Source organism: Pagrus pagrus (assembly GCF_965226575.1).
Source record: "Pagrus pagrus genome assembly, chromosome: 2".
In the NCBI taxonomy this organism is placed as follows: domain Eukaryota; kingdom Metazoa; phylum Chordata; class Actinopteri; order Spariformes; family Sparidae; genus Pagrus; species Pagrus pagrus.
This window is the reverse complement of record NC_140186.1, coordinates 30477661-30495344: the sequence shown is the minus strand read 5'-3', so window position 1 is coordinate 30495344 and position 17684 is coordinate 30477661. Positions and strand designations below refer to the sequence as shown.

The 17684-nt window shown below is 40.8% G+C and overlaps 2 protein-coding genes across 3 annotated transcripts; one reads left to right on the top strand and one right to left on the bottom strand.

The window, feature by feature from the left end:
• The first annotated feature begins 1222 nt into the window (after positions 1 to 1222).
• On the top strand, positions 1223 to 8407 carry cUnh17orf67 (chromosome Un C17orf67 homolog). Its single transcript, XM_084343467.1, has 5 exons — positions 1223 to 1379; positions 4174 to 4319; positions 5443 to 5543; positions 7183 to 7304; positions 8122 to 8407. Exons 1-4 carry the CDS (start codon positions 1354 to 1356, stop codon positions 7297 to 7299), a joined length of 390 nt encoding a protein of 129 aa, XP_084199593.1. The 5' UTR covers positions 1223 to 1353; the 3' UTR covers positions 7300 to 7304; positions 8122 to 8407.
• A 1238-nt stretch (positions 8408 to 9645) lies between these two features.
• On the bottom strand, positions 9646 to 13101 carry cbx8b (chromobox homolog 8b). 2 transcript variants are annotated; one of them, XM_084383178.1, is made up of 5 exons: positions 12882 to 13018; positions 12712 to 12755; positions 12416 to 12481; positions 12218 to 12284; positions 9646 to 11245 (listed from the first exon to the last, which is right to left on the bottom strand). In XM_084383178.1, the coding sequence occupies exons 1-5, from the start codon at positions 12948 to 12950 to the stop codon at positions 10382 to 10384; spliced, it is 1110 nt and encodes a 369-aa protein (XP_084239304.1). In that variant the 5' UTR covers positions 12951 to 13018; the 3' UTR covers positions 9646 to 10381. The 2 variants fall into 2 exon arrangements, with proteins under 2 accessions (XP_084239304.1, XP_084239303.1); XM_084383177.1 differs by having other exon boundaries at positions 12712 to 13101.
• Between the last annotated feature and the right edge of the window lie 4583 nt (positions 13102 to 17684).

The following is a 17684-nucleotide window of genomic DNA, read 5'->3' as shown; positions in this document are numbered from 1 at the left end:
CGGTACAATTCCCTCACATATGGCTAATAAACAAGTGACTGATACATGTCATTTGCTACAAATTACTACACAGAGCCCATTTAAGTAAAAGCCTACAATGTCATTAGGATAAGATCATTCTTTCTCGATCCCCCAAAGTGGAAATGTGGGCGCTACAGCAGCACAAAGACAGAGTAAGTACAGCTAAAGTATAAATAAATTAAGTTAAGTACAGTTTATGTAACAGGACTATGGTGCCATCAGCTCAAACTGTGTACACCAGAATATCATATGATATGATTATGTAATTACATTATACTTATATTACATTGAGCTGAGGTCATACTGTTTATTGGATTATGTACTAGTTACTATCTTGGTATTAATATGGAAAATTACTAGTACCAAAAAATGTCCCAATGACTGGTGTATTATTATATATTACATAATTAGATTGTTAATAGTGATGCATCAGTGCATGAGCAGAATTTGGTTGTAATCAGATGATTAACGGGAGAGGAAAAGAAGTTCTCCTACACACCCAGCTCATCTTTGCTTCTTTTCTCTAGTCTGTTGTTTTTGTGAAATATTGGATCGTTTGCACTCATTGTGCCTCAAGCAAGTCTTTAAATGAAGTTTAAAGGGAAAACATCACTTTAGGGGAAGTGCTAACGAGTCATAGACATCTGAAACCTGTGATAAGAGGCTTTTTGTAGTTTATCTTATGGTTTTTAATTTCACATTTTCACATCTTCATGTGGAACCTACAACTGTCAGATACATGTAGAGATGTTAACAAGTACAATACTTCCCTCTGAAATGTATGTATAAGGTAAAAGTTTAAAATAGCATAAAAATATTCAAGTACAAACTTTACTTTACGTCAAAATTGTGTGTAATCACATTACTTTAGTAACTCTACCTTCCATTATACAGATGCATGTTTGACTTGGCCATCAGGCACAGCCACAGTACACAGTGTTCTGTAACAAAAAGAGTCACTTCCTGTCTGCCTGAGGACATTTAAGCAAACAAGATAAATAGCACACGCTACATTTCACTTTTTCTATCATCTCTGATTCTGAGCTCCTGACTGAGTGCTGCTGCTCCTCAGCACGCATGCGCTCTGCGCTCAATGTGAGCTTAGAGCGTGTTAGATAATCACACAGAGAGAAAAGGAGCTCTCTGTGCCCCAGGAATTAAACAAAACTACATTATCACTAAAGTCCACACGGTACTGGAGACACAAGGGTAATGCACAGGAAGCAGCCAGAAGCGGAAGTGGAAACGATGACGCACAATGACGTCGTCCCTCGGACGTCACTGGCAGTGCTCCAATCCGGCACTGAATAGATAAATAAAACACAAGAAACAATGAAGGATGATACGTACAAAGATAGGTGAGTCATGGTAACATACGTACACAACACACAGATGACCTTGATTTCAAATTTAAATGTAGATAAAATAAGAGATAACATCTTATAATTGGGAAATGTAGTCACTGTATGAGCGAAGGACAGGGCAGAGAAAATAACACATACAACACAATCGAACAACTAACAACCATGATGTAGGACATGACAGACAAAATAAACTCACTGATGAATAAGATAGCCTGGACTAGTCTGGTCATGGCCTTAAAACCACATGTGGACGCAGTCCCTCTACAACACATGATCACAAAATAAGATCCTAATAGGGGCCTGCCTTTTCAGATTACTTTAGTGGTGCAAAGCCCAAGGAGAAAATTGCATATAATCAAACAATTAAAACAAACTAATAAACCAGGCTCATAGTCTGGGGCCCCAGGACAGTTACCCACCTCACCAAGACCTGTCAACGTCTGCACACATCACTTCACATTCACACACCGTCACCCTGATTTAAAATATAATATAAAAAAACACAGAAAAGGCTCTACTTCTTCATGAAACTTAATAGAAAGAATCCTGACTAGAAACATCACAAAATGCCATGGTTTGGGCACGGCCCAGGACAGGAAGACTGTACAGCAGGTGATTAAACCGCCCAGAACATCACTGGTACCCATGAGTATCAGTGACATCAGTGAAGTGAGATGACTGCACAGAGCCCAAAGGATACTAAAAGACAACACCCACCCCAGCCACAGGCTGTTTACCCTGCTGCCACCTGACAACAGATACAGAAGTATCTGCTGTCGTACCACCAGACTACAGAGCAGCTTCATTCCTCAGACTGAGACTCCTGAAATCATCATCCTCAACACACCACTGTAATTGTTGTTCTTGTTTCGCATTAACAAGATTACAACTATTCTCGAAAGTAGATCACATAAACATTTCTGTACTGAAACATTCGACTACCCTGAAACATTATAGTTTGCATACTCCAAGACACTCGCAGGACACAGTGAGGTACCCACTGAGTTGGATTATTCTTTTTTCATCAATCGTTTTAAAGAAACTGATCCTTAAACATTGGAAATCCACACACCCTCCCACATCACTACACTGGAAAAGAGAAATGTGTTATTATTTGAACATGGAAAAACCTATCGCCATGGAAAAGAATAAATTGACCCAATTTGAAATCATATGGGTGGAAGTATTACAGGCACTGATTACTTAGACCTAATATTTTGGGGGTGACATGATTTTTATTTATTTACTTTTTTAATTTGTATTAATTAATCAATGTATTGGTCTTGAGATGTGGGTGTTCCATAAAGAGGAATGATATTTGGCGCAAATGTACTCCTGTATTGAAGGTTTAGATGACGACACTGATATTGAACCTGTTTGTTGGATGTGTGGAGCAATTGTAGTGTGTTTTTTTTTTTTTGGTTTGTTTTATTTTAGTTTTGGCTTGGCCTTTATTGTTTTGTTTTGTTCTGTCGTCAAGCCTGTGGTTGTTTGTCTTGTCTTGTATAATTGAAAAATCTAAATAAAATCGTATAAAAAAAAGAAATGACTAAAACAGCCTCAGAAGCACCCCAGTTCCTAAATGACTGTCTGCATCGCCATCTAGTGGACAACCTCTATACTCGCATAAATAGATCTCATGCAGAAGGTGTTCAATTGTTCCTCCAAAGTAGTTATGCAACTTTAAAGGTGTAATATGAGTAAACATAAATTATATTTCTATATAAGTTAATGTGTCATCACTTATGGTGGTTTACTGTGAGCATCAATGATATCAGGAGTCCAAACGATACTAAAAGACAGCAGCTCAGGGACAGCCTTGTCAGCCTCTGGTAGGCAATACAGAAGTGTCTGCTGCTGTTCCATCAGACTACAGAGCAGCTTCTCTCCTCAGGCTGCAACTTATACAAAACAAAGGCGCACGTGTTGCACTTACTTGTGGAATAAGGTTGAATATTTGTCAAATGCATGCCAGTCTCTGCTGGCTTGATGTTAAGCACAGATTGTCATATTTGTTGATGGTATTTCTTAGAAATATTATAACAACTGCCACATATTTTTAAATACAAAATTATCTTTTAGTTCAGACATACATAATTACTCAACTCGACATGCTGCTGGAGGTTATTTTATTTTACCCAGGGCACTTTCTCAATGTACAGTATTATATAGAGCTATGAAGGAGTGGAATGCCCTTATGAATTATGTTATACAACGAAGAAATATGGTTAGTTTTAAAATGAAACTAAGAGATTATTATTTGGATCGTAATTTTGACCATTAGTATAAATCTGTAAATTAGGTCTTGGCATCCTTGTGTGACAGGATACATAGTAAACGTTGTGTAGCGATTCAATGTAGGAGCTGGTAATGTCTGTTAGGTGTTTGTCTTGGATGTTTTGTTTGTATGTGTATGTATTAAGTATGTGTTTTCTGTATGTATTTTTGTTTTTATGTATTAAGTATGTGTTGTTTGTTGATGGTTTGTATTTGTCACTTATGTAAATGAAAGACCCCAGGAAGAATAGCTGCTGCCTCGCAAAAGCTAATGGGGATCTTAATAAACTAAACTAAACTAAAGGCTGTGAGACTCCTGAACTCATCCACCGTGCTGTACCTAAAAAAAATTATGTTTATTTTTATGTTTTCTTATTTATTCATCCATTTTCTATCATTTTTGTGTGTACTTCAGCTATCATTTATTGTATAATCCTGGTTGTGTAATGATAAATCAATTGAATGTCTTAGTAATTTGAGCAGGTATGTGACAGTTTTGGGTGACGTGCAGGAGGAGGAGGAGAATTTCCCCCTTCAGCCCCTCTGGACTCTGGTCAGGACCTCAGAACAGAGAAGGCTCAGGCAGGAAAAAGGTGAAGAAAATGAAGAGCCTGGTGGTGTTTCTGTTGTGCGTGGTCCTGCTGACGATCTACACAGGTAGGAAACTCTGTAGGATTCACCTGAGGAGAGCATTAGCCTGTCACACTGAATTATGGGGTGACCTCTGAATCAAAATAATACCTTCCTTCACTGGCTTCAGGTCAGTTGAGGACAGAACAGAAAAAGGATGATGTTATTTTGGATAGTTTTGTTTGAATTAAGTGCATCTTTCTTGTGTTGCATGCATATGATTTGATGCAGAATCAAGAAAGTGAAATTATGTACCATTATTATATTTTCTTTTGCACCAGCTGTTGCATTTACACGTACAACTGACTGAATTTCAGCATGCATTCTTGCTCTGAACACAAATGCAATTGCACAAATCCTCACCACAGTTTTGCTTAATGAGATAGCTCAGAATGTTTTGCCACGTTGCTGTTAGGGCCCAGGCAGCAGCAGCAGCAGCAGCAGCAGATCTGGCCTTGTGTTGACAGAGCTGGGTTCATTCACAGCAGCTCCCTCTGGCAGGAGAGGGAGAGAGAGCCAGCCTGGCTGCCTGCTGGGGTCACGTGCTGCATGGGCCGGACTCCCTGGGGAGTGAGGAGGATGAATGGGCACTTTGTTACCTTTCCACCAAGTCCCCTGCCTCCCAATGCAGCCCTGGGTTAGAGAGGGAGACTGTGTGTGTGTGTGTGTGTGTGTGTGTGTGTGTGTGTGTGTGTGTGTGTGTGTGTGTAAGCAGCTCCCCTGGGGCTCGCGTTGGCGAATAAACAGCCTCACATGGACAAGCCAAACAGATCGGGTCAGCCACAGCTCACTAGCAGCAGATAGTGGTGAGAGGTTGATTCATGGGTCTGAACACAGCGTTCAGTGAGAGGAATGTTGTTACTCTGATTAGCCAATACCCTGCCAGCAAGAAAACAGCTGTTGTGTTCATAGAAAAAACAAAATAACTCAGACTCAGAGAGGACTGTCTTAGTTCCAGAGTCTTATGGAAAGAGGAAGTAAAACGGAGGAAACTGCTGACACACTCACATCTACAAGACTAGAACAGTCTTGTATCTGTGCTGTTTATCAATGTATTGATTCTGGCCTTTCTCAGTACCAGTAGAAAAAATGGATGTGTGTGTCCCAAGACATCAGAGTAAACATTTCATCATCTTCCTCCCTCCCTCAGATGCCAACCCTATCATCAAGGAGAGCTTCGCTAAGCAGCTGCTCCGCAGCAAGAGGCAGGACCGACCATTGAAGGCTGGCTACCCTGATGAGCCAATGAGGGTAAGGTTCAGTCAGAGCAAAGAGCACAGATACATTATAGACACATGGTTTGACTAATGAGTATTGATCACACTGAGTCCTGTAGCTGTTGGGTAACACCATTTTAGCCTTCTTATTCAGTATCTGAACACTATATGAACAATGAATTATAACACTGTGATGCAGCTGTAGGCAATTATCATTCCTCATATGAAGCATCCATTACTGCTGCATTAATCATTAATGAATGCTTTACAATACACATAAAATAATTTATAGTGTGTTATAAAACATTTATTAAGCGTTTATACACACACAGGTGGGTTTAAACTGTTTTAATTGTATTCCAAACTCGTGCAGAGATATCATTACATATTTGATTGCAACTGTATTAAATCACTTTATGTCATTAAGCACTCATTATCTGTTTATACAGCAATTACTGATGCTTTATATGGGGAGTTTCAGTTGTTTAGAATTACATTAATAAATGTATAAAAGACCTTATCTGTTTACAATATATCAATAAAACCATTTTCAAAGTTTACATTTATAAAGTGTTAATAGTCTAATGCTTAAAAATGCTAAATAGAGATTTAATGTTAGTGTCTTTTCAATTTTTTTACTTTTAAAAAAAATGTTTTACATTAACTTAATATATTTCCATAACTGTACTTATGCGGTCCTCAAAAGGGAATAAGATCCCAAGAACAGCGTTTGTAGATAGATATGTGGCTGCTTAGAAGGGCCCTGCAAATATAAACCAAGTACAACAGGATGACATTATGCCGGCCCTTATTTGTTTATTTAGTCTTGAAAATTAATCAAAGATTTTTTTTTCTCCTATAAAATTCCTACCTAAAAACTACAAAGCGCACCTTTAAAGCAAAGTGGCAAAACAAAAATCAGACAAAGACATTTGAACCAATGATATCAATAATATATAAATAAATAAATAATCACAAAAAGCTAAGTCCTATGATAGATATTACATATATAATTTATCATTTAAATTCTAATTCTAAATCAATTAGAAGTCTGCCATGTGACGCAGCATTGTGGAGGGAAAATCATATAGTGACATAACCTCCTCTGTCATTATAGAGTCTTGCTGACTTGCTATAGAAAACCTTCACTGCAAAACTTCAGAATTTCCTCCAAACGATTAGAAGTAAAACTGTGTTTTTAATAAAAACATACAAATCTGTCTTTAGGCAATCACAATCTGAATCACCTCATTAAATTTTGCACTGTTCACCTTAAGCCGTCGTCCCTGTCCTTTCTGAATGACTGTACTGACCTGCAGAACCTGAAGCAGCAGTATCATTAAAGTCATCTCTCTCCATGCATTTGTGCATTGTACTTCTTTCATTGCATCCATTCATCGTTGTTCAGGTCTAAACATGTTTCCCCCTGTTGTTTAGCTCCACTCATATCTGTAATTTCACTTTGCGCTGTCATATGCTGTGGTGCTGTTGTGGTGTAATGCAATCATTTAAAGCAGATAATGAAACAGCTTTGAGTCACTTGTGTGACCCCCCTGAAACATTCAGATCCACTTGTCTTATCCACAGACCATACATTTATCAGCTTTCTTGTGTTGCTTCTTTTTTATTGATTTTTCACCTCCACTTTATTTGCCTTATTACTCCCCATGCAGGAGCACATGCTTCACATGCAGGCTCTGGATCAGAGGGCCCAGGAGACCAACATGGAGAACTGGCTGAACCCCCACTGCCCCCCTCGCTGTGACAGGAACTACGGATACCCCGTCTGATGATGGTGATGACTGAAGTCAACACAAGTGTCCACTTTCATCGCAACCCCTAAATCCATACCGTACATGAATGCAACCCTGTGCACATACTGTGCCCCATAATCTGAATCCAATCCTTTCTTTCAGAATGACACAAACACTTTGAATAACAGATTTCACAACTTTAACTCTTTAATCTTTTTACATTTTTAAAAGGACACCAACGGCTGCTGCTACAAGGCCTCACTAAATTCATCTCAATCTGAATGTGAACCTTGCCTTTTTCTCCTTTGCATTTGAGTTATGTCTTTTGATGTTGGTATGGCCAGCCTGTTATTTCTCTTCCTGTTTTCTGTGATCTTATCGCATCAGCACAGCAGGAAACCTCAGAAACCTGTCAAACTGTTTCAGAGTCAGGCTCAGATAATGTCATTTCCTTAACACTGTCAGGTGTCTTATTAAGTCCTCTCGAACTCAAACTGGTTTAAAAAACAGCTGTATGTCACTGTTACCAGACACTTACAGTAAGACATCTATTGCACATGTCTAAGCTTCCTGTTTAAGTAGAAAAGGAAGAGATACTGTGAAAGATACAGGATGACCTGGGGGTTATTTCATAATTTATATAATATTAGCTTTTGGAATATTACTCAGTCATGCCTTATTTTACACTATAAATGAATAAAACATTCAAAATCCCACATTGGTCTTATCAGACTGTCACTCTGTCTCGCTTTGCATATGTTTCCACCTATTGTAAGTGAAATGTATTACATGTGTGATATGATAGAACATTCAGATAATGTCAGGGTTTGAACTGATTTTCATGCTTTTTCTTCACAGTGAAGGACCAGGAGGGACAGCATGGACTCAAGATAGCAGCAATGAAAAATCTTGAAGAAAGAAAAAAAGAAAAAAATCTCCCTCTCTCTCTTTCTGTCTCTCTCTTTCCCTAAATATGACCATGTGAAGACTGTTGAATAAACGGTCATGCATATAATCTCACTGTATTACAGCTGTGAAGTTAAACCTGCATTTATTTTCCCAACTGTGCATCATGTATCATCACAGAGTGAAATGTATTGATAGCGAGTATAATCCCAATAAATCCAAATGCATGAGTGCTCAATGGTTGTGTCATGTTATTATTACAAGAGGAGGAGGAGTGAGGCTGAGCATAGCACTCAGCCCGTTTCTGTTTGGTATCTCCCTGTATTTGTGACATGATCCTGACGTTATGCGTGAACCCGCTGGATTAACGCATAACGTCATCCTGTGCAAATATCAGCTAAAAAATAGAACATCATTTCTATTTTTACCATTTTGTGCCGCTAAATTAATAATCAGTGACCCTCATATCCAGTTACCTTTAGGATCAGATGTGTAATCAAATGGACTCAGACACAGTAAATGATTTAATTCGGTGAGTGTCACTGTGAACCTCTGCACTCAGCAGACGCAGCCGGGTTGGAGGTTAATGGCTGTATGCAATATGTAAGGTAGAGCTCGCACGGGCCTGGAGATGGCTCGGCTCTGAGGCCGATTATACACGTAGCTGCTTATGTGACTTACGTGTTACGGATAAATATGGCGGCGCCGCACCTGTAAGGAGCGGTGAAAGGTAGGTCCGCCAGGCTGCACGGTCAGGCCTGTTCATGAGGACCCGGTCAGAAAAACAAGCTGGAATAAACGCAGGCTGTTCTTAAAATATGTCCCATTCGCAAATGTGCTCAGACTATGTGGCCCTGGTTAATGATATATTGTCCCTATAGAAACAAACATTCGATGGGCCTGTATTAAATTGCCGCTTATTCTGAAATTGGATTAAAAAAATAGGCTAAAACAGAACAGCCGTCGGGGCCTATATGAATGAAAAGCTGCATTTTTTACGTCATTTACTAGTGAATTTAAATCCGCCTGTAGAAAGCAGACCTGAGGACACGACGCGTGTTTAAATTAAATACTCACAGCAGGTCTGTGGGCTCACAGAAGACTGTGCGCTTTTTTCTTTAAAAAAACTTTAAGCAGAAATTAATGTAGGCCTGCTGCGAAAGGCTTATATAATATTTTCACTCGCGCCGGAGGCCTTTACCTTTTACTGTCTCATAGCTCAAATCACTCTTAGTTTATAGGAATTTTAAATAAACCATTCCCCCCGTGAGATATAACAGAAATTGAAGCCGTTAAAATATTTAAGAAATTGGAAAATGGCCCTAAAGATTTAGGTGGTACGTATGGCACGCTGACTGCAACGTGTTCTGATCAAATGCATTATTTCATTTCTGGGTTTCCTTCAAAGATGATTTAAAGGGTCCGGTCCGACGGTGCTGTGCTGAAGGCAACAAAACACGAAGGTAACGAAATGAGAAAATTCAAAGGATTTATTGAAAAGCGTCTAAAAAGCAATTTTACACCAACTCTTTAATTATTACATTAAAGCTTCATGAACGTTTTCTATGAAAATGTAAAATATACTATGTTAATGGAAAAATGTAGTTATATGCACAGAGTGTTGAATTTATTCATTTATCTTACAATTTGAAATGTTAGACATTACAAACTCCCGAGGTGGACTCGGTCTTTGAACACAACACAAACGGATTATTTCTTTAATACTTTTGAATTCAAAGTGCTTGAGTCAATTTTTAAATATCAACCCCGTTGAATTGAACAGGGTATATTCAGTCTAATTGGTTCAAATTATAGTGGAAATATTCAATCCACAGACTGACTTTAATATCTAACCGTTGCCTTGCTTCTCACAATTTACTAACATGAGCTGAGGCTGGAAGATATGAGTGAAAAAATACATTCTAGTTAGTTACAGTTGCAAAACAGGAAAATTCACAAACTCTGTACAGAAAGTAGCCTGCTGCTGCAAAGTAAACAACTCATTCATGTTTAACCAATGCAAGTTGTGAAATTGACTTCATTTGATTTGGTCAATACATTAAACAGATGTTCAACTTTATAATATATACACATATGCACAATATGTAATTTGTTTTTATACATAACATACAAAAACTGCTTTGCCTAACAATCACACTATGACCTATAAACTTCAGAGAAAAGCAAAGCATGGGGTAAAGAAATCAGTCCATCATCTTTTGCCTTTGAAGAAGCCTTTAGAAGTGCTGCTCTCCTTGATGGTGACGGTCAGGAAGTTGGTGGTCACGTCCGTCACCAGGACCTTCTCCACGTTGCCGAGGGAGGGCCTCCACGTCACTTCATCCAAGTCGACGTCGAGCCTGGTAGGGGACGGCCTGTCCAAGAAGTAAGGCTTTTCCATCTGTGGCAGCTCGGTGGGGCGACTCAGGCTCTGGCTCATTTTGGACTGGTGCTTGAAGTGTGGAGGTGCCAGGTAGCTGGAGCTGTCCTTAGTCCTGTGAGTGTCCGTGTCTGTTCTGTGTGGGTGCAGGCTGCGCTCTGAGTAGAACTGCTTGTAGGAGCTTCCACCGGAGATTCCCCGGTTGTGTGTGTGGTGATGGTGGTGGTGGTGATGGTGGTGGTGTTTATGACCGTGATAGTCTGGATGTCTGTGGGATACTTTGACCAGCCTCATCTCCTCACCCCCCTGGAGCTTAGCCAGTTTGTGAGGGATGTGGCTCACCTGCTCCTCTGCTCTCCTCTTGTGGGGCTCAGAGACCGCAGGGCCACAGCTGCTGTCCTTGAAGCGGGGCTTCGGCTTTGGGCCTCTTTTTTTGGGTACATGGATGAGTCCTTCTGGACCGGTTTGCTGAAGGGAAGTCTGCTGGAGCTCACGTGTGCACAGCTCTGACGGTCGGACACGGACGCTTTCTCCGCGGTTGACAGTACTGGGTGGGAAGATGGTGGGAACAACGGCTCTCAGGCCCTCTCTGGCCCTGGGGGTGACAATGGGCTCTGGGGTTGGGTAGGTGATGTGCATCCCTCGGACTGCATCGCTCCTGAATTCATAGGACTTGGCTTTGACTTTAGCCTGAGCCTATTAGAAGGTAAGAAAATAAGAAGGAAATGAATATTCAAAATTGTATGATAATAAAAAAAACACTACTACATTATAATTTCTTATTTCTTAGTCATCTTAACAGGCCTTTTGACATGTCTTAGTAAGAAAGCCATGACAGTGTGACAGTGAAGCAGCAAGCACAATACAAGGACCCTGAAAGTGAAGCAGCTAAATTGGCTTAATTAACTTTATTATTCACACCTGTGCAAACTGTTACATGCAAAAATATCTTATAAAAAAATCTCTACTATTAACTTTTTCTATTACTGCCCACACGTGACTTTACACATGATGCATCTAACATTTTAAACATGTGACTGAATGTGTAGCAGGAGTTGCAAACATATACAACAAGGCTTCTGCATCAACATCTACAACAACAAACAGTTCCAGTCAGGCCACCGTATTTATTTAGCGCAATCCCACTACCCGATGTATAACAACAGGCCTGTCAACGGAGATCCTGGTATTTAGTTCAAGATTAACTGTCGGTCATTAAGCAATTTTCACGGTTGGTTGTCCTGAAAAGCTGAAACCTCTCGCTGACCGCATCAGGATATGACGCTTTGCTAAACCGATCTCATTCACGTAGGAGAACTTAATGACATACATATTAGTTAAAAACGAATTATATTAAAGGGTTAAATAATTTGAGGTCGCTTCAATGGCAGCTTATAAACAGGAGTGACTGTTTGTTAAGGCGTTTATTAGCCAACACGCGCAGCCACTAATTGATGCGCTGTTTTAAATATGCGTAATTAGCATCACTGAGGAGTACTGCGCGTTTACGTAAACTCAATGAGGTGGAGATGAATGTTGACACGGTTTAAGAGAACAGCTGAGATACCAGAATACACATGGGTTACACAGTGTGCGACAGTCTGACCTGACAACACTGTCGCGTGCAATTCTTTACAAAAAAACACTGAACACTGCTGCTAAATTTACCTTAAGCAGAAATGTCTTGGGTTTCGGTCCCCTCTTTTTAGGCCCATAGAGCTCCCGCTCACGCTCCCTGTGAAAAATATAGTGACAGACACCCATTTTGAGTGTGACGGGAGCAAAGTGCACCGAGGACACCGTATATTTATTGGACATGTTAACGTTCAGTGGCTCTGCCCGTGAAGGCCAGCCCAGACATCTTACCTCTGCTCAAAAGCGGCAAACAGGCGCGAGTCCAAAATATTTTCCTCTGGCTCCCAAGTGCTGTATCTGTGAATTAAAACATGAAGTTTTAGGTTGAGGAAGCGAACGCTGACATACAGTATGTGGATGGCCACACAGCGTTAGCCCGCGAGCTAAAATCTCCATCGTGCTATACACCTCAGTTTTAATCCGGCTGTCTCGCTAGCTTTGGCGAGCTAACGACAGGCACAGCCGAGACAGCACAGCACAGCCGCGGGTTGAAAACATGCAGGAGGCACAATGTAGCAGGCACTTACTTGGGAGACCAGCCCTTCCATTTCACAAGGTATTCAATCCGACCCTGCGTGCCATCAGAAACAAACAGAAATTCATTAGCTTGCAGGGCAACAGTACTATTAGAGAGCGGTGTTGGTGCGTGATATTCAACGCTTTGGGAGAAAAGAGGCACGTTACATCTCATGCTTACCTTCCTTATCCTCCGTTTGATGATAGACTCGGCAGCGAACACCCTCTCCCCGACGGCAGACAGCTCCATGTTTACTCCAGTGCTACCTACCGTTAGCTTGGTGGACGCTAACGTTAGCAGAGCAGATATTTTTCTCCAGTCCCAGCCACTCTGAATTCCCGACAGACCATAATACTCCCGAACGAATGGACGTCAGCGCAATTTTTTACAGCGTTGCTAAGGAACCGCAGTCGGTGGAACCTCGATGAGAACGCCCATTGGTCGAGCCGTTGCTACGTGCTCGGGTTGCTAAGTGAGGGGAGGAGCGTGCGCCTGTGTGAATTCTTTCGGGGGGGAAATGGTGGCTTTTTTCCCCGCGCGGCGGGTGAATCATTTCGCGCAAGTTATGCGAGATATTCAAAAATGCACGTGGTACAGCAAGTAGTGTGGTTAAATGCCCGCGACAGTGTCGTCCGGCAAAGAGGGAAAGCAGGAAATGATAAGGCTGTTTGATTTAAGCGACAGCGCGAGCAACTGTTGGAGAAACCCCTCATTTTCGTTCGGTCTATCCAGCGATGGATCTATTAGCTGATGCAGTAAAGTCGCTCGGCAGAGGTTATTGTAGGCCTGTTAGTCCATTAGCACAGACAGTCCGGGTGAAGTCGTTATAAATGTATCGCCTGCCCGCATTAAATTCGTTCGTCCTGCTGTCTCAGGCCGACACAAAGGATCAGTGCACTTCTGCCAAGCAAAACCAAGCGCTATTTGTGTTCATATTACTTCATCTAAACACCCTTTAGCCTTTAATTTTGAAGGCAAAGTTTGAAGACGTGCTGTTTATTTAACGCCTTTATTTATGGCCGTTTGAAATACCTCCGCTGTAAATGCAACACATTTAAATCAAAGGCTGTCACCGTGTTAAACACAGATATGGGTTCATGGAGTGGTCAGCTTAAAACAAAAAGATCTTGAGTCGGGTGATATGACAGCATAACACGAAGTGACTGTGTTTTATAGAAGGCTACGACAGCAAAGCTTTTGATGTGACGCAAAATGAAACCAGAAAAGATCAGCTGATGCATGCGAGCAGGCAACAGGGATGCTTTTCATATTTATTGGCCTTACGGCAAGATGTTGCCTGTCACCTCCCTCTCTACTCATCCTCTGAGTGATCCGTTCAATAAAACACATTCAAACATGTTGCGGTTTGTCTGTGAGATCTCTCATACATAAACATTAACAGCTTTAATGTCGGAATTTCCTTTTTCGATAACGATGTTCGCCTACTCAACAAGAGTGATCTGCAATTGCGGAAATAATCTGTAGGCTGTTTGGCCTATTTTTAATACACCAGCCAACTCAATAAGAGAGCCAGAATAGAATAGAGTTAAGACCAGAGCAAGGAGGGAAATGTCTTTTTCTTTTTTTAAAAAAAATATAAACTGTAAACCTTGATTTAATAAAACAAAAAATAAAATCATATCCAATCCTTATGCTGAATGTAAAAAAAAAAAAAACAGCACAAAAAAGAAAAACAACTGAGTCACAATGACGTGGCTGTGTGTCATGAATAAGATCACTGTTTTGTTCAGTCCACAATCCACAGGCCGACAGACAGCCAACGCTGCTCAGCTCAGAAATAAAGACAGAAAAATATATAGCCTTTATACTGTGAGAGGCATTGGCTCAGCAAATGCAGACAATAGGCGGCAATATTGAATAAAATAAATCATTTTAATTGATGATGATGATGATGATGATGATAATAATAATAATAATAATAATAATAATAATAATAATAATAATAATAATAGCCTAAAAGGTAGGAAATAGAGGAAACAGTTTTATAAAATAGGAGAGTTACGGCTCAACAGACAGATATTTTTGCAAATATTCAGGCTATAAATCAGGAAAATGATTCACAATGCCGGATAATTAGTTTAATTGTCTGAGGTGAGTGAAAAGAATATATCTCTGTTAAACCTTTAAACTAGGTTATTCGTTATTTATTCATTTATTATTTCAATTTTATTTAAATAATCAGAAAACAACTCAAGTCTTTTAATACGACTTCTTCATGCAGCCCGAACGGTTCACTGCCAGCCTCATTTCTCAGAGCGCCGAATAACCAACAGTCAGGTTAATTGATCACGTGTATAAACACAACACGCCGGTATTTTCCTGCACAGAACAAAGGGAGAGTGAGAAAAGGCTTAAAGCAGTTTTTAAACAATGCAATGTCGACAGAGTCACATACAAATTAAAATATGGAAATGTAAATACAGCAGTCTCCTGCGAAGCTAAATATTTGATCTAAAGAATGCACTGACAACCCTAATTTAATATGAGACGTGTCTGTCTGTAAAGGCCTAACAAAGTCAGCGGACTTTCTGAATTAGATACAAACAGTCGGTCACCAGGACCATCTCATGAATCAAACAGTTTCTTAACTTTATTCAGTTTGTCAAGAGGATTCAATATGTTAACATGCATTTCAGAGAGAGCCGAAAAAAATGCTCCTTTGAATTAATGATAAAATCTTCAGCAAGATGAAACAGAGAGATTGTATTAAACGGCTTTAACGTGATTTACAAGACAAGAACAACACTGACCGACGGGAGAGAGACCCGGGCCGACGGCCTCATTTAACAGCTGGTTTATCCCGCAGCTAATGTATAAATTCCTGCAGTGATGCGCAGAGATCAAGACAAAACACATCGGGGATATTTAAGGGTTAATGATTTATTACAATGGCCAGTGACATATTTTCATCTGGTGTGCTTCACTGGTCGTCAGAATATTTAAGTTCGCAGATGCAGATGATGAATTAATTGCTGTGTGTGCAAAGTGCACGACGCCAGGCAGACTGCAACTTCTCCCCTCTTCTCATCTGATTCTCGTCAAGGTATCAAACGAATCTCATGCAGTTGATATGTGATATCACACAAAATCTATTCGTTCAGCCCAACAAATAGAAATCCTGTCCAGAAGAATGGAGCTCGGAGTCTCCAAGGATCACAGTGTCTGCTACAATAACTGGGATTATTATTCAAATAAACCAGATTAATTTCTTTTAGAGGGAGAGGAGGGAAAATCAATCACAAGTCATTTCATCAAACATTTGATTTTTGGACGATAAGTACATTTTATACAGATCTAGCCTGTAAAATGCTTCATCGGAATATTGCAATGGACGCAGAGCATTGACTAATGCCTGTGAAGCTACACTGGCTATTTCCTGAAGGACGTTTGTCTCATAATGACATGATTGTAGGACGCAGTTTATAATTGCAGTCATTATTCCAGTCTTCCCTGCCGTATTTTTTCCCACTGTACCAACACTGAGCACAGACAGAAAGGGAAGACAGACGCACCTCTCACTCTGGATGCGATTGGTCTCGGCGCGCCTGCAGTGCAGCAGTGCTGCCGCCGTTTAAACACCATTGGTTGGCTTGTATCCGGGCAAGACGCGGGTTCTTGGTGTGCGCACAAACGGGAAATCCCTGCCGCACCACAAAGGCAGTGATATGGAAAATGCAGTAATATGGAAAGAGAAAGATGGAGAGAGGGTAGAAAGGGTGGCGCATTCTTCGACCCCTGCAAGCAAGTTTGATCAGGTTTTATTGTGAGAGATGAGATCATTCACACAGTGAAGGCGCGGAGATCTTGATATGAAACAACCAATAGCGACTGATATTAAAGGGTATTCCTCTTTTTCTTTCTTTCTTTGGGTCTTTCTCTTACAACCATCCCCGCCAGACCTCCCTGTTAGGTTTAATCTACTTATTTTAAGGTAATACGCGCCAATTGGAAAGGTGAGGAAGGGCAGTTTTATCACTGAGGGTCTTGTCTTGTACACACAGGTAACCATCATGCATACCAGCTTTAAATTTGGTATTTGCAATTGAGTGTTTCTCAAAAAATAGATTTCCACAAAGGCTACAGATCGCTGGTGAAAGCACCAGGCTGGTCTATTTCGTCCATTACGCACTGCCGCCAATTATCTCCACCCTGAGGATGACCGGATAATGTGGAGACACTAAAGCCCGCACAGGCCCGTGAACCTGTCTTCACTGGTGTTCAACCACATCTGCGGACAACACGGGTGCGTCAGTCACTGCGGGATAATTCGAGGGTTAGTCACCTGTTTGTCACCAAACTGGATACAGCTGGGCTTCCACGGCAGGTTACTGTTAGTCATTGTGAAAGCAGCTTTCAGACTGCCATTTTAATCGCAGTAGTGTGCGCCCTATGTGCTCTCCAACGACTCAACGACAACGAATTCTTGAGTCATTCTCACAGCAGGGTTTGTAAAAAAAAAACTCCCGAGATGATTTTTGTCGTTAGCAGCATGGACACATTTTCACAGAATAAAGGAGCGCAGGCGTTTATAAAAAGACGAGCTCACAGTGAAGGTTATTTCTTTGCACCTGCACGGTCATTCCTGAGAGGACGGCTGTTGCGCGTTCAGCTCTGATTGTTTTGGAGCAACACTCATAATTCCTGAAGGCTATCCAACACATTTTACGCGTTGCAAAACGTTGCGTTTGAGCGTCCGCCCTTATTTATCTGGGGAGACTCGACTAAAATCTGTGGCGCAGTTTTAAAACTAACACTATATTTCTATTAAAACGATAAACTGCAGGCCTACTGAAGGGGGCTGAGCAGAATGAACAAAAGCTTCTGAAGGCTCCCTGGATATATCTAACGTGCTTGTGAAATCAACAGCACGCTACCTGTGTGTTCGTGGCGCACAAGCCGGTCTGTCAGAGACCACGCAGGCCTAACTCAGACATGCACGCACATATTCAGCATGAGCTGGCA